Source organism: Urocitellus parryii, chromosome 9 (genome assembly GCF_045843805.1).
Source record: "Urocitellus parryii isolate mUroPar1 chromosome 9, mUroPar1.hap1, whole genome shotgun sequence".
NCBI lineage: Eukaryota > Metazoa > Chordata > Mammalia > Rodentia > Sciuridae > Urocitellus > Urocitellus parryii.
The window spans coordinates 110828587-110851655 of NC_135539.1; the positions used below are offsets into that span (position 1 = coordinate 110828587).

The 23069-nt window shown below is 35.8% G+C and overlaps 1 protein-coding gene across 6 annotated transcripts; it reads right to left on the bottom strand.

Moving 5' to 3' along the window:
• Nucleotides 1-736: 736 nt before the first annotated feature.
• Nucleotides 737-22595, bottom strand: Cd55 (CD55 molecule (Cromer blood group)). 6 transcript variants are annotated; one of them, XM_026387420.2, is made up of 13 exons: nt 22345-22595; nt 21443-21628; nt 18634-18825; nt 18002-18101; nt 16647-16732; nt 11744-11932; nt 8658-8771; nt 7764-7847; nt 7178-7198; nt 3769-3841; nt 1685-1790; nt 1088-1118; nt 777-825 (listed from the first exon to the last, which is right to left on the bottom strand). In XM_026387420.2, the coding sequence occupies exons 1-11, from the start codon at nt 22433-22435 to the stop codon at nt 1688-1690; spliced, it is 1239 nt and encodes a 412-aa protein (XP_026243205.2). In that variant the 5' UTR covers nt 22436-22595; the 3' UTR covers nt 777-825; nt 1088-1118; nt 1685-1687. The 6 variants fall into 6 exon arrangements, with proteins under 6 accessions (XP_026243207.2, XP_026243206.2, XP_026243205.2 ...); XM_026387422.2 differs by lacking the exon at nt 1685-1790 and having other exon boundaries at nt 737-825; XM_026387421.2 differs by lacking the exon at nt 1088-1118 and having other exon boundaries at nt 743-825.
• Nucleotides 22596-23069: the final 474 nt, after the last annotated feature.

Sequence of the window (23069 nt, forward strand, 5' to 3'; positions counted from 1 at the left end):
CATGTGAAACCAAAATGTTCACTGACATAAATAAATATAAATAAATTAATCTTATATTACAAAAGAATAAGATTTACAATTCGCTATAAACATCTTATTTCAGAAATAATAGAATCTTATGTCAATGAGATCTCCAGAGTATTTTTAAAGATATTAAATCAAAGAAGACAATTTTAACAATTCTCTTTTACTGGGGAAAACAAAGCAAAATAAAATATTTGTCCTCAGGACAAAATTACAGTTTAATCATTTCACAAGTAATAGACTAAGTAGAGATGAAAATTCCTGACAGATCAGATCATTTTAGAATGTGATTCATCTCTTTTTGGCAATTCTGTTTAGAAGACACTAGATTCTGTTGTTTGTTTTTGCTAGCCAATTAATATTTTTAACTTTTTACTTTTCATTAAATTAAAATAACACATCTAGTGAAAAAAAAAAAACAGTTATTTCCTTTTTTTCAAGTTCCCAGTCTAAATAGGAACAAACCTCTGAACATGTCCCTACACTTTTAGAAGTGATCACCCTCCATTCTGGGAGTTGTTCTATTCTCAAGAGGCCTTAGGTATACTGGGAACGTGATTCCAGACACACTCTTTTGTCCTTGCTTTGTTAACATTCCCAATACACCTTCAACACAAGAATAACATGTAAAACATAGAGAACTACTGCATTTATTGTATCCACTTCTCCAGAATGTTCTAACAAACTACAAGTATTCTGTGTACATGAGTACACTTTCTTCTTAACTCTTCTTTGGCTAAGTCAGATAGCCAATGGTTCCTAGCGTCACAAGCAAAACTGTCAAAGTTATATATGTGTGCCCTGAAAGTAAAAAAAAAAAAAAAATTACAATCAAAATGGTTCATTCACTACTAACAAACCTTAAGTTTTAGTTTCTATGTAATAAAGCAGCAAAAAGAGATGGTTAACTGGGGGTACAAAACAAATGCAAAATTAGTAAGTTAAAAAGCACGAATAACTTCTGCAGGCATAATTTAATAGCTATAGCAACAATTAAAATAAGACAATTTTTAGTTTCTTAGATTAATAGTAGCCAAGCTAGAGTCATTTAAGTCATTTATACCAAAAATCAATGATTATCTCCTACAGACAACCTGTGAAGTAGAGAAAAGTTTCGTTAGATTTAGACACAGAAAATTTCACAGGTAAATTTACATCAAGTAATTTTTGTGTAAAGACAAATGGTGTCTTTTAAGATCCATATGCATGACTCGTAAAAAAATATCTTAACACATATTATAAGTTTTTTTAAACACTAAAAGCCACTAAGCAACAGGAGAAACAAACATGGAACAGGCCAATCATCTCATGATGCAAATTGTCATAATGAAAACATTGTTATTAAGCCTTAATGTATCATTGTTCCCTTCCCAAGTATTTGTGGCATCATAGCATCTAATCAGTACAATAAACAGAGTTCGACTCAGGATGAGATGATGAGCATACTGCTGATGCAAGAATGGATGACGTGCGTCACAGTAAGGACAGAGTTAGTGTTAGTCATTTGTTCAACAAAGAAAAACAATTCTAGCAATAATAAAGACTTAAGACTCTATAATAGAGACTTAAGACTCTATTATCCTTTAAGAGTCTACAGAAACCCTAAGCCCACTGTCTTGAAGACACAGAAATGTGCTTTTATTAAATCATATATATATACCTTTTATAATTTATCAGAATGTCTGACTTCTGAGGTATCATCAGTCTCACTTAAATTATGAAACATAACATTGACTGCTTTGTTGTTCTCATATGTGTTATAAGAGCTGGATAGTAAAGAAGGAAAAAACTAATTGAATTATATAATGTAAATTTCAATCAAAGAACAAAATCAGGCGTTTGCTTACTCTCCCATCCCGACACTAAAATTTATTGTAAAAACCCAACACTTTTAAAGAAGTAAATAAACCCTCTGGTAGACAGATATAAAAATGATTAGATACAGTTACATTATCACTTTCACATTAGTTATCTGTATCCTCTGTCCTAATGAAGTTCAAATTTTTAATTAAATAAATATGAAATCTGGAGAATAACCCGCATGTATAAAGTCAGTTCTTACCCTTGACAGCTTACACTTTCAAAATAAGGTGAGTGGATTATTTTTTTAAGTGTACATAAGAAAGGTCAAGTGCTATGGGTTTGTATGACATTCCCTCTGTTTCAGAAATTAAGCAATTATGTTTACTGCAAAAATCCCCAAATATAATTCAATACAAATACTGCTTCTATATTCCAGCATTTTTCATCCTAGTAAAATATCATGGCAAATTGCTTTACCAAAGTATGTAAAGATGCTGATGAAAGCTGGTAAACTCATCCCTTGCCACCCTCTCCTGACCCATGGAGCACCAAGGCACTAACTTTGGTAAACTGATAATGCTTTATAAATTGATAATTTATAACGTGATAAATTTATAACACTCTAAAAATAGAGCTGGAACAAATAAGTACATAAGGTTGGTGAATTGACTGAATTTCTTCCAAAGTAGTTGTGTTCAGGCATCTATTCTAACTTCACTCACTCTACATGCCTAAGAATCAATCTGCTAGTTTTTGCTAGGCTCTAACCATATTCTTAAAAGTTAGAAAAAGATATATCTTAATACACTTGCTATGGTAGTACCTAGACTTCTTAATTGACACTAAGCAAGTATCTGTAAAAGCTGTTAACCATCCTTGACCCTAGGACCTGCCAGCCAAATATTTTTACCAAAAAGTTGAAATACTTATTTAAAGAATATTCACATACTTTATACTTAGATACTATTGTTAATTTAAGGAGAAAGGAAAAAGTCATAGAGGGTAAAAATTAGATAGCTCACATCAACCAAAAAGGAAATTTAGTAAGAAAATTAAAATGTACTTGTTATATTAATTAATGAAAAAAGAAAGGACAGGCATTCAAGCAACTGAGAACTCAGGCCTATATGAATTTCACAATTAGATTTCTGAACAGTTAAATTCCTAAAACAAAACAGGTACATTTAAATCACTCTGTCTACAGGATACAACAGAGCCAACCATGACATTTACAGTTAAAATGTAGATTCAATGCAGATTGGATGTTTTGAATAATACTGATTTTTTTTTGTCCTGTTGCTGTTTTAACATCTGAGTGTGTATCATGTGCCAAGCAACTTGTTCTACCCTCTACAGGTGACAACTTAAGTAATCCTTTTTACAATCCCATGAGGTAGGTATGATACTTTGCACATGAAAAATTGAGGCACAGAGAGGTTAAGTTGCTCACAGTCACAGAGATCATAAGTGACAGACCAAGTGAGCAGTCACACCCAGGGCCTGCAATCTTAATTGCTGGGTTGATTTGGGTTAGATTAGTACCTAATATACACAGTACAGAAAAACACCTCATCACAGGCAATTTAAGAATGTGAGAAGTTGAACTTTTCCTAGATTTTTTTCCTTCTGTATAATACACAGATATTATAAATTATACTGAAAAGAAAAACAGTCCATTGATTTAAGACATCACAAAGTAAGACACTGGCTTTCCATCATTTTCCTATGTAATATGGTTTCTGTCCTAGAATATACTGAGGGGGGAAAAAAGACACAAAATCTATTCTCCAGGACAGTAATTACAGACAGAAGGAATGAAGAGGCAACATGTCCAAAAATACAATAAAGCTAAGCAAGTTATCTACTGATACAGTATTAAGTATTACTGAAAAACAATAGCCAAGAAAAGATTTTTAAAAAATGATCAGAATTTCTGCTCACCCTGATTTTCCATAGTCCCAGAAAATTTTGACTAGAATTAGGATACCAATTATTATAGCAGCAGCAACAAGTCCTTGAGGGGAAAAAATTTGGTAACACAATTAATAACAACAATGGCATATTCATTGGAGCTTCCCAATGACACACAGTAGTTATAAGACAAATTAAAGAAAAAAAGGGAGACATGACTTGCATTTGGTATATGGATTCCTATGTCACAATTCAACAATAAATACAGCATGTTATTTCTCCTGTCTTCTTTGAAAGAGAAAGAAATAAAGTATCACAGTGCTCAAATACAAATTTTTTTTAACAGGTTTTAGAGGATTCTAAAGTATTTAACACAACCATGCTTACTTTTAAATGTTTGATCATCAGTAGTTCAAATATAAACTGAATAATGAGTTAGAAGGCACTTTGGAGTTCACTCTCATTTTGTAGGTGAATATATATTGATACCCAGAAAAGTCAAAGTTACATTAAATTTTCACATTTATAAATTTTCTCATCATTACTGCCTCTGAGCAACACGAAATGGACCCTTTATGTGTCTTGACATGATTGTTAGATTTGGTCTCTGTGGTTCTTCAAATTTTTCAGATAAAAGAAATTCACACAATTCCTTTTCCAGATGACAACAATCACAAAAAACTAATTATATTATCTGACTTCTTATATATTATCTGACTTTTTAACTCTGAGTAACGGATGGATAATTATTGTAGTGGAACTGAAGTATGTCAGGTGAAGAAACATGCAATAAGACAGTGGTAACTCTTGAATCAGCAAATTATTCATTTGAAATAACTTCATAAGATGTTAGAGTCTTGCAAGTACACTTAGATTTTGGCTACATTTGAAATATTGGGAATACATGCCATAGTCAAGTAGATATGTAAAGGATAAGTAAATACGTATATGATAAAGTATATAGAAAAATATGTATTTCACCAAGTATTCTCTTTTTCTTTAATATTCTTTCAATTGAGCATAAAGAATTTATGAATGTCACAATATGGTATTTCCACAATGAGAGGAGAAAATATAACAATATTAGTAAAAAAGTCAAGGCTACCTTGTCTAATTTGAGTTGTGCAGGTTCTTGTCCTATTACTAGGAAGAAATGCTATCCTTCACTGGACAGTTTCCTTTTATCTCTGTGACTTTGGACAAGTTATAAATTATGTGAAACTACAGTTTTATCAGCTGAAAAATATGAAAATGCTACATTATAAAACTACTCTAAAAAGAAAATTAACACATATAAAAATCTCAGTACAGTACTGGCTACATAGCAAACATGCAAATATTACTTGAATTAAAAACTGCTCTTATTCTTCAGTGTGGCCAGAGGGAATTATAAAATTATCGTGAATCATAAAATTCATAGTGTTATGATTTCTTGAAACTATATTCATTTAACTTTTGGTACTGTGCTTAGAGTTTTCAAATCCATTATCACATCAAGCTTCAAAGATTTTTTTATAGAAACCATAATGTCTCTCTCATAAATGAGAAAACTGGAACTGAGAGATTAATTACTTGCTTTGAATATTTACTAAATTAAAAAAAAGAGATTCAGACCAAGGTCTGACTGAATCCAAGGCACAAAGCACAAACTCTTTTTCTTTTTTCTATATAATATTGTCTTCAAACACAAAAACTAGTAAAACTATATGGGGGTGATATCCCAAGTAGGTTAAAAAAAAAAACAACCTTACTGTTTTTATCTGTATAAAGTATAGTTATATAGAAACGTACATAAATAGATTTAATGAACAGTATTAAAATCTCATGGAAGATGATGATGTGGGTGTGCGTCTAAGCAGGTCCTTGGTAGAGAAAAGGAAAGAATAAATACATATTGAGAGATCCAGTAGAAGAATATTTTTAAAATTCATAGTGCCAGTGTCATTTACAAGGCAATTAGGAAATACTATGAAGATTCATTAGTGCAATTAAATAGAACTTGGGAAATAGTTGATTTTTGTTTTCTATCATCTGCATCATTTACTTACACTGCGGTATAATCAAAAGCAATTTCTTTGCAACACAGTTTACTTATCTTTAAAATAATTCACAACATTAATCTGAGAAATAAAATAATTATCAGGATTACGTCTTCCAAGATCGATCGATCGATCGATCTATCTCTCTCTCTCTCTCTCACACACACACACACACACACACACACAAATGCTGCTATATGTCTGGGTCAAGAAAGAAGGAGCTCCTTTTTATTTTTTAACACAAGCTAGAATTACAACCAACCTTGAATAGAGTTTCCTGGGAAATAAATCAGATTATAGACCTTGAGAACTTCAGAGAAAAAAAATAAGCTCTTCAAACTTTTACTGAATACCCTTGGTCAAGTAAAAAAAAAAAGTCATCTATAAAACTCATCATTTTTTTGTGAACAGTGAATCATTAAATCATGAGATTGTTTTTTCATTTAGAAAACATTTATTTCTATTTCAAATATAGAATAAACAAAGAATTCCAACCGTTGGAATCTTTCAAGATAAATCGGTTAGCTTTTTAAATCTTCCAGCATTTGCAGTATAAAATAACAATACTAGTAATAACAAAATATCTGTTTTCAGGTTTATTGTCCCTTGATAATTCATGCATATATAAGACAGGGAACTTTGCTAAAAAGTACATAATATAAAAATAAACACTTTTTTAAAAATAAAAGTGTATTGTCAATTGAACATTCTTATCAGTATATAAATCTAGTTGTATTGTTTCTTAACAACATTTCTCTTACCATCTTTATAGTTTATTGATTTTTTTGTTAACGTATAACATCAAATATGTCTATACAAAGAAAATACTGTACCAAATGCCAGAATAAACTGCAACGCAGATGTTTTTGGCCTCATGTCTGCACAGCAACAGAACAGTTTTTAAAAGAACTTTGCTTCAAATGACAGAGAAGAGGAAAAGACAAATATGTTATCAAAGGCAGCACTTTTTGTCTCATCTGGAATAGGACAGAGATCTAGAAATGGTAAAAAAAGTAATTTATGATCAATTGTCAAACACTTGAGGATACAAACTGATTTATAATTGTTTCGTTTCCATCTTGTAAGTTCCTAGAATGAGGCTCTGAGACAGTGGGCACGCAATACTACTTGATTGATTGGCCTTGTGATCTGAAGTTGTCTTAAAATTACCTTGGAACAAGAGCATGACTTGGAATACACAGGAACGTATCGAGTACCTAATGGTGTCCACACAACATGTTGATAAAATGCATTTACCCATTTTCTCTTAGGTACCCCTAAACACTGCATTTTGATAGTTTTTCTAAGACAGTTAAAAGGTAATATTCTCTTCCAGGAATATGGGTTGTACATCCCACAGTGATGGCAATTTCTTTTAACTGTCTGGGAGCCAAACTTACCATATATAAGACTGACAGCACCTGAAAAGAAAGAAGAAAAAAATATTTACAAAATTTAAATTTTTAAATTTTATCTGATTTGCTAGAGATTTAATATCGATACATAGCTATTAATAAAATATACTTGAAAGCTCAAAAGCAACTTCAATTTTTATAAGTATAAATAATTATAAATTATACATTATTTACTTAATCAAGTAACATAAATATCAGCGTCTATATCTGTTTAACATTCAACACTATAAACATAAGTTATGATAGCTATTGAATACTAAAACAAACATCATCTAAATTTGGTTCTCTAACTTGGTGGCAAGAAACAAGTTTGAAAAGATCAAATAGTAAATAACAACTGAACCCATCTTACCATCAAGAAACTATGAGAAACCTAACTTCCTTTCAGCAGATTCTAACAAAACTCGTCATCTTATTATTTACATTTATCAATGATTATGAATGAGTCAAAAACATTATTATGAAAAAGCCTGGCTACAATAAATTGGAAACTATTCAATCTTGCAATCTCGGTCAGCTTCACATTTCATCATAGTGCGTCAGATCACATTTGAGAACAGCACCAACTGACCTGAAGGAGAAGTTTCTTTTCTTTCCGTTACTCTTGTTGTATGAAAACTCGTGGTTGCTTTGGGAACAGATGGGCGCTGTGTTGCTGTAATACGAGCAGAGGTGAATCTTTTTGTACTTTTGAGACCCTGGGTCACTGGGACATGTAAAGTAGTGGACTTTCGTGTTGCTGGAAAACGCTGTGTAAATGAAGCTTTTGTGGTGGAGACTTTTTGAGTGGTTGTTGTGGTCTGTGTAGCAAAAGCATTAGCCATGAGGAGAGTCTGGGCAGCTGGTGAGGTCTTTGTAGGCAGAGCATTTGATATAGTGAATGTCTGAGCTGTTGCTGGGGTCTTTGTGGTTGAATTATTTGCTGTGATAGGTTTCTGAGAAGTTAATGGGGCTTCTGAGGCTGGGATATTTACTGTAGTGGGCTTCTGATGTGTTGGGAATCTTGTAACTGGAACATTTACTGTGGTGGGTTTCTGAGGAGTTGGTGGGGCTCTTGTATCTGCAGCATTTACTGTGGTGGGCCTCTGAGGTGTTGGTGGGGCTCTTGTATCTGCAGCATTTACTGTGGTGGGTTTCTGAGGAGTTGGTGGGGCTCTTGTATCTGCAGCATTTACTGTGGTGGGCTTCTGAGGTGTTGGGGCTTTTGTATCTGGAACAGTTACGGTGGTAGGCTTCTGAGATGTTGGTGGAGTTCTTGTAGTTGGAATATTTACTGTGGTGGGTTTCTGCGGTGTTGGTAGGGCTCTTGTACCTGGTGCATTGACTGTGGTGGGCTTCTGAGGTGTTGGTAGGGCTCTTGTACCTGGTGCATTGATTGTGGTGGGCTTCTGAGGTGTTGGTGGGGCTCTTGTAGCTGGAATATTTACTGTGGTGGTTTTCTGAGGTGTTGGTGAGGCCTTTGTACCTGGTACACTGGTTGTGGTGGGCTTCTGGGGTGTCGGTGGGACTCTTGTACCTGGTACACTGACTGTGGTGGGCTTCTGAGCTGTCGGTGAAGGCTTGGAACCTGAGGATTTTCCTGTGGAGAAAAAATGTTAAGAAAAAAATTAGCGAAATATTGCTTTTCCAGTGAAACTTTCTTAGCCTTTGCTTGTTCTGTAGGCTTTCTGTCCCCACCAAAAACCTAGACTGACTTTTAGGGAAATCTAGTCTTAGTGTATATGGCAAGGAGTTAAAATAATACATTGTTTTTGCTTCTGATATTAATTACACCTATAGATGACTAAAACAGATTTATATTAAGGTCATATTGAGGGTCTCAAACTTTTCCGTGTGGGGAAAGAAGAAAAAGGAAACCAAATTTGGAGTCGGTGGTGATCTCATTCTCATTTCTCTTTATTTTCTCTCCAAAACTGTCTTCCTTCCCGCATGCCAGGACCAAGGAACAACATGATGCTATCACTGAACTGCTGCAGATAGTCATAGCACTGTTGCTTTTTCCAGTGCTTTCAGGACCTATTTCACTTCTTTTTAAAGTAATTCATAGGTCTGAGTAAAAATAATTCCCTTTCCTCTTGTACCAGTTACCAACTCTATGTATCTGTTTAGTTCCTCTTCAGATTTCAGTCCAAAGAACAATTATTACAAAACTTCCATTAAAGACATATTCTTAGAACCACAAATAACAAAATGGCAATGTCTGGGTTGCTTATACAGGCTTGCTGTGCAGACCATGCCAGAGGCTTGTTCTACCACATGCCAAGGGTCTAATCCCTTGTTCTCTAATCCCTCTAAGCTTTGCTTTTCTCCTCTGTAAACTGAGGAGAAAAACAGAACAAATTGATGCTAATTATTCTGATTTGATCATTGCACAGTTGAACATGTATTGAAACATCACACTGTACTCCATGTAATTGTACAACTATTATGTCAATTTTTAAAAATAAATTAATAAAAAATGAAGACAAAAACAAAAAACCTAATGTAGAATGCATGACATCATTGTAAAGATGAATGGAAATGACTTGGTAAATTGCTTCACACAGCTGTGTCCCCAAAGCAACAGGTCGTATCAGCCAGTACCACAGCCACCCCCCATCACACAGCCAGTATTCTGGATACTCAGATGATATGTTATTTTTTTGTTTGTTTCCTTCCTTTACCTATATCACAGGATGATATAAGGGACAAGTCAATAAAATACTTAGCAAGGAACACAGCACTTAGCAGCACTCAAATAATGTCATCATCATTGGAGTAAATAAGGTTTTTATATGGACTTTTCCTTTTAAAACCCTTGTGTATAAAAAGTACTCTTTGTTCCACTGAATTAATTTTCATTTTTGATTCAGAGGACTTATATACTACCAAAGGAGTTATATTTTCTGAAAATTTATTTATTTTTTGTTATTGATGCATAATTTAATTCCACTGTGTTCAGGAATGCATGCTCTGAATAACTTTAATCTTCTGAAATCCATTTAATTCCAAGCCTAGCTATATGGTCAATTTTGGTGTAGGTCTCATGTGCACTTGAAAAAAATGGGCCATCTGTCATTGAGGATCCCATATCCTTACACATAAATTTAAGCTCAACTATTGCTCAGATCTTCCATATTCTTAATGATTTTTAATGTTCATTCTATTAGCTACTGAAATAGTATGTAGAATTTTCCAACTGTGATTGTGGATTTGTCTATTTTTTTCCTGTCCATTCTTGTCCTTATCAATTGAAACTATTTTTCAAATGCATACATATTTTAGATTGTGAATTGCAGATTTCCCAAATTGATTCCTTTATTATGAACTGTCCTATCTTCAGGTACTCATTGATATTAACAGAGCTGCACCATTTTTGTTAATGTTTGTATAGTACATTTCCCATTGTTTTCAATCAATTTATTCTCTTATCATTCAACTATGTCTCCTGTAAACAGTAAATAGTTAGGTTTTATTTTGAGTCTGACAATCTTAGTCAAATTACAATTAATACAATTACTGATGAATTTAGGTTTCAACCACTATCTATTTTACATTTGTTTCCTTTCCTCTCATTTTCTTCAGGATTAAATAATATCCTTCCTTTATGCTTGTGATATACACATTCTTTTAGAATTCTTTGGTGGCAACTCTAGCAATTAGCATTAGACTATAAGCCAACTAGGCAAATTAATTATGTTTCCCACTTTTTTCAGTACATCTAGAACTTTGGAACATTTACACTGAATTTACTTCCTCTTCCTTATTTCTGTCGGAGGTTCTATTTCTATTATAGTCTACATATAATTCAAATCCCACAAGACACAGTATTTTACTCCCTCATGAAGTCAGTGTTCATTACCCATTGTCAGTGTTCTTCATTTCTTCTTGCATGTTCATGTATGACATGGGATTATTTTCATCCTACTTAAAAATTTCCTTTAGTTTTCATAAGGTCTGGTATGCCGTTGACAAGTTCCCTCAGTTTTTGTCTGAATATATCTTGTGTGTAATTTTTAAAGATAAATTCACTGGGTACAGAACTCTAGGTGAACAGTCATTTTCTTATAGTATTTTACAGTTTTCTTTTCATTGTCTTTTGGGCTGCATTCTTTTTGCTGAGAAGTGAGTAATCAGTACCTGGTGTATTTCATTAGTTATAGAAAATTCTCAGTCATTATCTTCTTCAATATCTTGCCTTCATCCCTTCCCTTCTCTTCCAACTTCCTCTCCTTCCCCTCTTCATTCTTCTTTTTCTCTTTCTACCTCTCTCCTCTCTTTCTAACCTCAGTTAGAATTTTAACATATTTCAAATGTCTCTTAAGCTTTTATATTTTATATTCTTTTTGCCTGTGTGTATGGAAGTCATAGTCCCCTGACAATCGGATGAAAAAACTGTCCCACAGAAAAGCAAAAATATGCTATATATATATATATATATATATATATATATATATATATATATGAATGATTTTACATTTATTTCTTAAGAGAGTTCATAGAATCTTTATTGCCCACATATAGGCCTAAGGGTAAGAATAAACAAAAATATAACTATTGTGAACTGATTACCTATGCACTGAGGTGGCAGGTCACTCCATTCTCCTTCGTTTTCTTTGACAGTACAATAAATGGAGCTCTTTCCAACCAGGGTGAATCCTTTATCACATCCATATGTTATAGACTGTCTATATACGTAAACTTCGTATTCCTCTTGAATATAGCCATTGTCAATTTGGATTGGTTCTGGACAGTAAATTTCTTAAAAAGAATTACAAATTTTTTTAAAAAATATATAACTAGCAAGGTACTTTTACAAATAAAAACTAAAACATGATTTTTAAAAAATCAAAATATATCATTTTCTCAGTTTGTAAAAGGACCATCTTTAAAATTAAAAGAACTAGAAGAAGCACCCAGCTTGTACCTTCTAAGTACAGGTTAAGTACATTTAATTGCCCCCCACACACACCTTGCCAAGCTGCATATCATGCCGAGAATGGAAACTGCCCGCAGCCCCCACACTAGGGACCCAGAAGATGAGCAGGATTTACAAACCAGACTTACAACAATACTTCTTGGCTTTTGTTCACTATACAAATTCTATACTATTTTGGCTTTGGATCAAACTGTGAATCAATTCATTTCTTTTTGCTTCATCATCATTCTCTCTTTTGACTACACATGTGGATAATATGGGCAGGTGACCAAAAGTAATCTATTGAAATCCCCATAGTCAAGCCTCTGGCTGCCTCCACCCCCTACAAGTTCAGCATTATCAACAAAGGATGCTCGTACATGTCTATTAAGTAATGGGTAGAACATCTGGAGCTCTTAATGCAAATATTATAGAACATGAATGTTAATCTTAAGATCAATTTATACAAATAATTAGATTTAGGACACATGTAAACCAAAAATTCCAGTAATGTTTGTATATGCCACACATCAAACCAAAGCTTGAAAAAGTCAATGCTATAGGATGTTAGAGTCAAAAAATAGGGCAGTCGGAGATGACTTTAGGGAGGAAATGGAACTTGAGTTTAATCCTAAAATGTACCCTTCTTCCAAGACAGGAAAGACAGCATAGCTCTTCATTCCAGGGGAATGGCAATAAATGAAAGGAGTTGAGAATTCAGAAATATATACAGATCATTTTGAATAGAGTAAAAAATCTTAAGTGTCAGGACTATATTTTCACTTCTAGAGCAAAAATTTTTAGTATGTAGTAACTCGCAGAGACTCAAGATAAATCTTATTGAGCAGCTGAATTTGTAAAACAAATACAAGCAGAATTGCTCTAATTATGCTGTAAAAAGAGGCCTCTTCTTGCTGGCGAGGTGGCACAGGCCTATAATCCAGGTAGCAAAGGCCAATAATCCGAGTGGTTTGGGAGGCTGAGGCAGGAGGATCATAAGTTCAAACCCAAACTCAGCAAAAGCAAGGAGCTAAGCAACTCAGTGAGACCCTGTCTCTAAATAAAATACAAAATAGGGCTGGGGATGTGATTCAGTGCTAGAGTGCCCTTAAGTTCAAATCCTGAACAATCAAAAGAAGAGGCTTCTTCCTGGCAGCTACCCTGATTAAAAAGTTCAATGGTTCCATATATTTTTAGAGCATGAAGTTTTTTTAAGCAGGAAAGCAATATAATTACATATGTGCAACAAATTAAATTATACAGGGTGGACTTAAGTATCCATAAAATACTGAAAAATTTATAAAGATCTTTAAGGCTATTAAGCAAAGCAAGAATAAGCTGTTTTTTTAAAAAAAAATTTTTAGACACAATATCTTTGTTATTATTATTTTTAATCTAGTGCTAAGGATCAAACCCAGTGCTTCACACGTGCAAGGTAAGCACTCTACCATTGAGCTACAGCTCCAGCCCAAGAACAAGCTATTTTGATTGACAACAAATTAGGGTGCACAGGAGAGAGTCAAAGGGATAACTTCAAAATAAAATGTAAGGGTTATCACAGAAGTATGCAGGTGGTATGGAAAGAGTGAAGAAAAGTTGTTCATCAGCCTAGGAAGTCTTCCTGAAGGACTCTATAGGACAGACCTTGATTAGGAAAACAACAGCCAAGCACAAGAGGGGCTGAAGGACATTCCAGGTGGAAGCAGTAACTTAAGGAATAAGTAGAGGCACAAAGAACTGTAAGGTATATGGAAAAGTACAAGCAGTTTGCATGGGTTGAGCATAAAATATGAGGATGAAGCATGAATGTGGAGAAGTAGACCATGCCATACTAAGGAGTTCGGACTTTGTAAATGATGAGGTATACCAATAAGTTTAAGAAAGAGATGTATTTGTGTTCCCAATAGGTCACTCTGGTTAGACTATGGATAAAATGTTAACGGGGTACAGGAATGGAGGTGGGAGGCCATTACTATTGGTATCATCAATGGAACTCGGTCAACTGAGAATTCTGCCCCAGGCTTCACACTTTGAAGGCTCTGTGCTAGCTCTATGGTGAATGCCTCTCTCCCACCAGTAGGGATATTTGTAGGACTGAGAAGATATGCTCAATGAAAGCCCATCACGCCACTTCTTCCTCCATTCTAGAACATGATTCAGGAACTAGTACTCAGAATTCCCTATGCCAATATCCTTTCCAGGTTTCCCTCAGGGATCTCCATTTATAGTCTAGCCTGGGACTGCCCTCACTGCAATACTCCAGGCAAGGAATAATAAACTGTTAGAAGTGATAGAGATGGAGTTGAAACACAGATTTGAAAAGTATATAGAAGAAATAAAGCAAGATGACCTAGTGATTACATGTGGGGAGTTGAGAGAGGGATCTGGGAAGATAGTCATTGTATAGGAAGGGTTGAGTGCATGCTAGCACATACCAGCAGTCAACTGAAACCGATTTTGAAAAAGAAAACACTGGCAGAGAGGGAAAAGAGATCCTTCTGTCAGTGAGGCTTCATTCAAAAATAAAATCTCATGTATAATTAAGGATAATTCTTCAAAGTGTTCATTGCTCTTCCTTCTTCATATCTCCATATCAATATCCACCCAGGGACACCAATGTAAACTGATGTGTCTATAGACCAGGGCTGCATACTTGATGGGAAGCAGCTCCTTGTTTAAGAAGTTAATTTCCACTCAATCTTTTTTAGTATTGTCAAAACAAAAAAGTAAACTATGTGCTAAATCAGTACTAGATCTTAAAGGCAAGGCCTCATAGGTAGAGAGTTGGGGTAAGGGTCATAGTGAACATGACTTGGATATGTTACTGGATTGCTTTCCTGAAGGATGTGGACACCAGAGTAGCTGACTTGGAGAGATGGAGAAGAGACAAGAAGGAAAGTACAGACATCAGGATATCTACAATAGAGGCAAGGCATCAAACAGAGAGAATGGGACTGTGCCCACACATGGCAGCACGAAGAGAAAACAGGCTTGTGGTGCAAAAGCTCTTCTATGCTAGAATATATGCTTGATGGCTACATTTCTGTGAAACTCATGATATTAGTTGCTTTTGAAAAATACGGGCCTCGGATTGGGAGACTGCTCATTCAGGCTCCGGGACTCCTTGCCTGGGTCAGCTCCTTCTTCCTTTCCATTTTAAATTTAATGTTGTTTATAGTATCTTTACCAGACCAAGAAAATAGGAAGAATGGCAATGGGTAGTAATGATTAAAATTTTTAAATAATTCTAAGGAGAAAAAAGTAGTAGACCTCGAAATGAGAGCATATGGTGGGTAAGACTGAAATGGGTTCCTTGATGTTAAGGATTCCTTTTATTTGTTTGACTACACATCACTTACCATAGAGTGTTCAGTCAATTAATACTTGATAAATTATATTCAATATACTCAATTCCTGTTCTTAATAACTATTATACAAAAAAATGAACTAAATAATAATTTTGCAACAGAATTTTCAGAAGTCATTTGCAGAAGAGTAAGTTAGGTGTAGAAACAGAGAAGGGTGGGAAGAATAAAGATTACGTTTAAAAGAATTGCACGCTATTGGTGTAACTGTGTTGTAGAGAGCTTGCCTAGCATGTGCAAGGCCTTTGGTTACATACCAAGTACTGAAAAATAAATTGCAAATAATTTACTTCTCTCATTATTCAGAATATGTGTCTCTACTGGCAAAGTATTTGCCTGGATAGATCCACTTTTTGGGGGGAATAGGATGGGTACCAGGGATTGAACTCAGGGGCACTCAACCACTGAGCTAACTCCCTACCCCTATTTTGTATTTTATTTAGAGACAGGCTCACTGAGTTGCTTAGCGCCTTGCTTTTTGCTGAGGCTGGCTTTGAACTTGTGATCCTCCTGAGCTGCTGGGACTATAGGCATGTGCCATTGTACCCAGCTATATCCACTTTTGATATTATTTCTATGCCCCATCTTCACTCTGAGAAAGTAAGATTCTCAAGTGCAAAAACTACATTTGTTTTATTATACAACCTACCTTCTTTAATGATTAAAACATAGAATACATTAAAATACTTCTAGGTAATTATTAGCTGATAATTATAACCCTAAATTAAGAATACATGTAGGCAACACTGAGTCTTAGAAAAATTACAGATCTGAAGAGAGGGTTAAATGCATTCTACTGCCACTTGCTTTAGAATATGGGGTCAAGGCATACATACTCTGATTGACAGTATTTCTTTCCATAAAATTGCAGGGGGAAAATCTACTATCTTACTTGACTCTCAGAAGGAATGGTTACATAATAAATGATCAAGTACAATGCAAACCTAAGTTTGTTTTTAATTCCCATTCTATAGTTAAGAATACTGAGACTCAGGGAAGCTTGATAGTTTATTCCCACAGCTAATAAAGTAAGAAATATCACTAGAGAAGGTCTTTCAATTATCAATGATACCCATTGAAAGATAAGGATACCAGAAATATACATTGTAGATAATTCTTAATGAGCAGAAGTAATTTATCATTATCATTCAACTCTAAAAACAGACTGCTTAGATTTTTAAAAAAGATTTACCTACGCACTCTGGCAATGGTTCACTCCATTTAAGAGTTCTGTCAAAAAGAGTACAGTAACTAGAAGATGCGCCAACTAATCTATACCTAGAACAAAAAGGGGAGAAAAAAATTAAGATATATCCACACATACTTAGCTTTTCTCAGATTCTCTAGAATATCATTTTAAAATTACTTATTACACCAGTAGATGGAGACAAAACAATAGTTGATAAAAGTCCATAGGGAAGTTTAAAGGAAAAGAAAAAACTAAGTCATATCACTTATAAGATATCCAAAGGGTAAAAAAAAGTGTAGGACATAAAGAACATTTTTTATTTGCAAGGGGCATATATTAGAAAACACAAAATGTAGAAAACATTTTTAAATGACATAGATGACTAAACATTTTATATTTCTAAGTTCCAAAAGATCAATACAGATTTCATGAACTAATGGAAGCATTTATTGTTAAAGGGTTCAAAGTACTTCTCAGATTTTAATGACCCAACTAACATCTGTATTTAATAGACAAATAAAACTGCTATTTTTTTATTTTATTTTATAAAGACTCTTTATTTTATAAAGTGCAGTGGTTCAGGCCTGTAATACCAGCAGCTCAGGAGGCTGAGGCAGGAGGATTACAAGTTCTAAGCCAGCCTCAGCATGGTGAGGCATTAAGCAACTCAGTGAGACCCTGTCTCTAAAGAAAATTACAAAATAGGGTTGGGGATATGGCTCAGTACTGAGTTCAATTCTCAGTACTTAAAAAAAAAAAACATAAGAGGGAGCATAATTCAATCTGAAAATAGTAAATAAGAAAATGAATGTAAAGTTTTCAGCTGCATTCAAGGCATTGATGGTACTCAATGAGTACATTCCTTTTCCCTCCACAGAGAAAGGTAAAAGAATTTACATTAGAAGGATATTTCAAACTAGGGATAAATGTTTTTAGCCTACGATATTTCATAAATTGGTTGCATATGGAAAAACTCAGGTGCTAATTCCTTATTAAGATCAATTAAAAATTAACTTCATATTTAATACATGAAGGATTGCTACTTCTGACTTCTTTAAGTATTATCCACATATCTCAATTTTTTTCCTTTAGCAATCACATTTAAAATTTTATTTTAAATCACATATGTAATGAAATCTAAGAATTCAGAGAAGTTTGTGGTATAAAATTTCCTTTCTTGACCTCTTTTACTAAGTTTAACTGTAATGAGCTTATAACAAAGAATCTTTTGAGGACAGAGGTTGTTTTGGTTGCCACCAGTCTGTGAACAATGGTCACAAATCTAGCTAGATTTCCATGTCAAGTACTAATTTGTTCTTTACTTGTTAAGCATAGAGTTTCAGCATAACAAAACTTACCCTGTGTGACATGAGAAGAAGATGGGTGAACCATAAAATAGGCCAGTTGTGATATTGATATCACCATTTCGTAGTTCTCCAGGATTAGGACATGATTTTTCTAAAATAAAATACAATTTTTTTCCATTAAATTATCCAGACACACACAATAAAAAATAACCATGTGGTGGATATGTTAATTAGATTGATTGTGGTCATCATTTCATAACACATATGTATATTAAAACATCATACTGTATCCCTTGAATACATACAATTTTTATGTGTTAATTTTACTGTAGTAAAAGGTATAAAATATAAAACCAGAATTTTTTTAAATGATCAGGCACAAAATTTATCATCCAAACCACTGCTATATCTAATCCTTAGAGTTCCTGAATTCTACCTTCATTTTTTTGATAAGTTTCAAAAAAGCAACATATCTAGAAGCTCACATTAAAGAAGTGTGAAATTTGTGAGTGAATAAGTACTCCTAACACATAAATATTTAGTTTGTTTAATTTAAAATAAATGACTCTCATAGTTTTAAGAATTATTCTAAATAACAACTTGTACCCAGAGTTCCAGCACAAATGAAGAGCTATTTCCCCCAACACCAGATAAGTGAGAACACTTTTAAAAATTATACTCACTTTTACAAAATTCAGCTGCTTTGGACCATGTTAAATTCTGAAGGCAAGTTAGTTTTACAGACTGAGAAGGGTCCCTCATGTATCCAGGTCGGCACTCATATTCCACAGTGGAACCAACTGGGAAATAATTCTGCATATTATAATCCTTTTTGAGGGATGCAAAAAGTAGCCTGGGTGGAACATCACAGCTACCTAAAAGTATTAACAAAAGCAACAACAAGAAAGTCATATCACCTTATTTTATAATCTATGTTTAATTATTTGAGGAAATTCCTCCCCTTTCCTTTACTTCTTTATACGTACATGGTATTTGACAAAATGTCACTATAGCATTTGTGGTGTACGAAGAGTGTTTGCATAAATACATTCATTTCCTAGTTACCAGAGGCCTTTGAAATAGATCTAATATATAAATATCACTATCACCACTTTTCATAAATATAACCCATTTAAGTTTCCTGGCACAGTACTAAGACTCAATAATTATGTTACCCTGCCATGGCCCTGAGGAATTACACAGCACCACGACATGAGGTACAGGGATACATAACAAATATTCCAGACCCCTGGCCTAATGTTCTGAACAACAACAATAATAGCTAATATTCGTTGAACACTTAGTTTTGCACATATAAATTCGTTTAATTCCACAACAACCCATGGGAACAAGGATCTGATGAGCCAATTATGTACATTATGCACAAACTATAAACAGCTGGGCAAATGTGAGCCTATAGAGAGGCTTGGTGTACAGGAAGGGACATTGGATTAGTAGTCCAAAATTCCAAGCTTGACTTTGGCTCTTTTGCATTAGAGATGCTGACTTGAGGGGGTTATTTACCTTGTGGGAGCTTGTGTTCTCAAGTGTGAGAGAGGAATAAGGGTCCCTGCTGAAGTCATGGGGATGTCTGGAGGATTAGGTGAAGCAATAGGTGTGGAAGGGTTATAAACTAAACACAAAGCACGTGCAAAGGATTGGAAGCTTCGTCCTACTACCTTCTATCAGGAGTAGACAGAAATATAAAGTTAGAGCCTATTTCACACATGGTTTCAAAGACTATTTGTGGCAGTTTCTGTATTTATTATAGTTTCCATTGGTCCAAGTTTTTGAAAAGCAGGAATTAAGTGTTTGGTGTTTTTTTAATCTTTGCTTGTATACAGTCATGCACTCCATAATGATTTTTTAGTCAAGCATGGACTGCATATGTAATGGCGGTCCCATAAGATTATAATAGAGCCCCAAACTTCCTATCACTTAGTGATGTCATAGTCATCATAATGTAATATCATTCAGCATGTGTTTGCAGAGACGCGAAGGAAACAAATATCCTGTGTTGTCAGTCACATAAATTTATAGCAAATGTAATTATGCATAGTACATAAAACTTGATACTGATGAATGACTGTTGTTAGTTTAGGTATTACTATATTATATCTTTATTTTCAAGTATACTCTTTCTACTTTTCTTTTTTATCACAGGATATAATAGCTCCATGCCTGTGACTGCCCCTGAAGACCTTCCACTGGGACAGGATATGACGGTAAAGATAGTGATATTGATAATTCAGACCCTGTGTAGGCCTGGGCTAATGTATGTGTTTGTTTCTTAGTTTTTAACATAAAAAGTTTTAAAAAGTAAAAAATTTAATAATCTTAAAAATAGAAAAAGGATAATAAGGAAAAGTAATTTTGTACAGCTGTACAAGATGTTTGTGCTTTAAGCTAAGTGCTATTATAAAAGCGTCAAAGTTAAAAAAAAAAAAAATCAAGCTGGACATAGTGGCACATGCCTGTAGTCCCAGCTACTAAAGCTTTTGAGACAGAAGGATCATCTGAGATCAGGAGTCTGGGGGTTAGCCTAGGCAACACATAGAGATCCTGATGTTAAAAAAATTAAAAAGTTTATAAAGAAGTTACAGTAAGCCAAGGTAAATTGATTATTGAAGGTTTTTTAAAAATAAATTTATCATAGTCTTAAGTATACAGAATTTAAAAAGTCTTCAGTAGTGGGATAATAATGTCCTAAGACTCACATTCACTCACTATTCACTCACTAACTCACCCAGAGCAACTTCCTGTCCTGCAAGTTCCATTCATGGTAAGAACCCTACACAGGTGCACCAATTTTAATTTTTACTGCATGTTTTCTATGTTAGGATACGTCTAGACACACACAAACACTGTACTACAGTTCCCTTCAGTATTCAGTATAGTAACACGCTGTACAGGTTTGTTCCTAGGACTAACAGGCTACACTACATAGCCCAGGTGTGTAGTAGGCTGTATTATTAAGGTTTGTTTAAGTTCAGTCCATGTTGTTCAGATAACAAAATCGCCCAAAGACACATTTCTCAGAACATAACTCCATCATTAAGGGACACATGACTATCTCAAGGCTAATACATAAGGTTATGTATGTAATAGATTTGGAAATAAATTTAGAGAGTTTAAAATGTCACTTCAGAGCTATACTTGCTATTCCTACTTAACAAAATGAAATTTAAGAAAATAGACCACCTAGGTAACTGCCAAACATATTCACATATAATTTACTCCCTAAACAGTACCTATTGTTTACTTTCTCTATTAGCCCATTTGGGAGGTGCAGTGTTAGGGGAAAAAAAAAAAAAAAAACTCTTAATGAAGAAGCAGGGAAGTAATGCCTTCAATTAGCCAACACAGTATACACTGGGGTTTAATAATGCTAGAAAACTATCAATTACCAGTCACTCCAAAGAGATATAATAGTACACTGAACAAGACACATTCCATTCCCATAACTTTTCTAAAATGAAATGAAGAACTTACGATTACAGAATTCTATAAACTCTGACCATTGATTGTTGGCAAGACAGACCACTGAGTCTGGCTTCCCAGGAATTTTGACAAAGCCTTCGTTGCATTTATATGTTATTGTGGCTTTCTCAGGAAAACTGGTACTCCCTTCAAGAATTGGCTGGGCATTAGGCACTTCTGGCGGAGGGCCGCAGTCACCTAGAGAGGAAGAAGCAGACCTGAAGGAAATACTCCTTTTCAGTTCCCAGCAATATTCTTTTCCAAGAGTTCCTTCGAATAGGGGAAGTGTCCATGGCTTCTGAGAAACCTCTACTTCTGCCCAAAGCTGAACTGGCATACCAAGAACTTGGTAGGTCTAACGTCTTGTCAATTAATTCAAGACTAAAGTTGAGAGCAAATAACCCCTCCTTCTTACTTAAAAAAAAAAAAAAGTGGTTTGGAATTTACTGTGAGCCCACGTTGGTGCTGTTGCCAGGCACACCCAGCAAGTGACACAAATGCACTGGGCTGTGTCACAGGCGTAAGTGGACAGCTCCTTGGCCTCCCACCCTTAAAGAGCGGACTTGTTGGAGGGTTGAAAATGCATGCTCTGAAAGTCCTTTCCGTTGCCCCAGGTTTGGCTGCTCCTGAAAGCCAGCTAGTACTTCCTCAACCCTTCACACCTGTCCCCAAAGCCAAGCCAGCCGGGAGCCGGCACCGCGGAGTCGCTCTTCCCACCCGGGGATCAAGTCAGCAGGAGCCCTGGGTCTGAAGTCTGAGTCCCAAGGTGGAGGGTGACCGAACAATGACTACACAAGGACCACAGCCTCCCTTCCGGGTCCGCAGCCCCTCGGCGCAGTCACCGGGACAGACCTAAACGCTCCCCCATACCCGACAAGCTTAGCCGGCTCCGGCGGCTCCCGGGTCCCACTCACCCCGGACACCCGGAGGCGTCGGCAGCAGCAGGGACAGCAGGGACAGCAGGCGCAGCACTGCGGGCAGCACGCTCGGCCGCGCGGGGCTCATGGCGCGCGGGACAGACGCCCGGTGCCGCGACTCCGCTGCGTCCGCAACCAGGAAGCCGAGTCCGCGCGAAAGTCAGGAGCGGCGGCGGGGAACGCGGCGCCCTGAGGAGTTAATTTAACACCTTGGGCGGAGCTCGGGCTCCGTGACGCCAGCGGGTGAGGCGTAGGGGACCGCGACTGGGGCTGGGCGCGGCCGTGTCACCGCCCCCAAGGGGCGTAGGCGCGCGGCGGTTCCGGCGCAGGGCGGAGCTGTGGGGCCCGGACGCGAGGCCTCTCTTTCCGCTGCTGGGTGGGGCCCGCTTTGGGCTGCCACCCAGTAAATATCAGCTTCCCCAGTAAACAGAAAACCTGGGGAGACCCGGGAGAGGGGAGGGGTCCCCGTGGCGCAGGCTTCGCCCCCCTGGAATCTGAATTAATTTAAGTGGACCTTCGGCGCGCCTGAGTGCTGTCCAGCCGGGCGGTAGGTGCGGTGGAATTCAGAGGCCTGGGCAGCGGAGAAACAGTGCACGCCCAGGGCTTTGGTAGCTTCATCTGGGAGTTCTGTCAAATGCCAGCGTCAGGGTGGGAAAAATAAGGATGGGTGTCGCCTCCTAGGACACCCCATGATCTGAAAACCTCAAGTAGGAAATGACCCA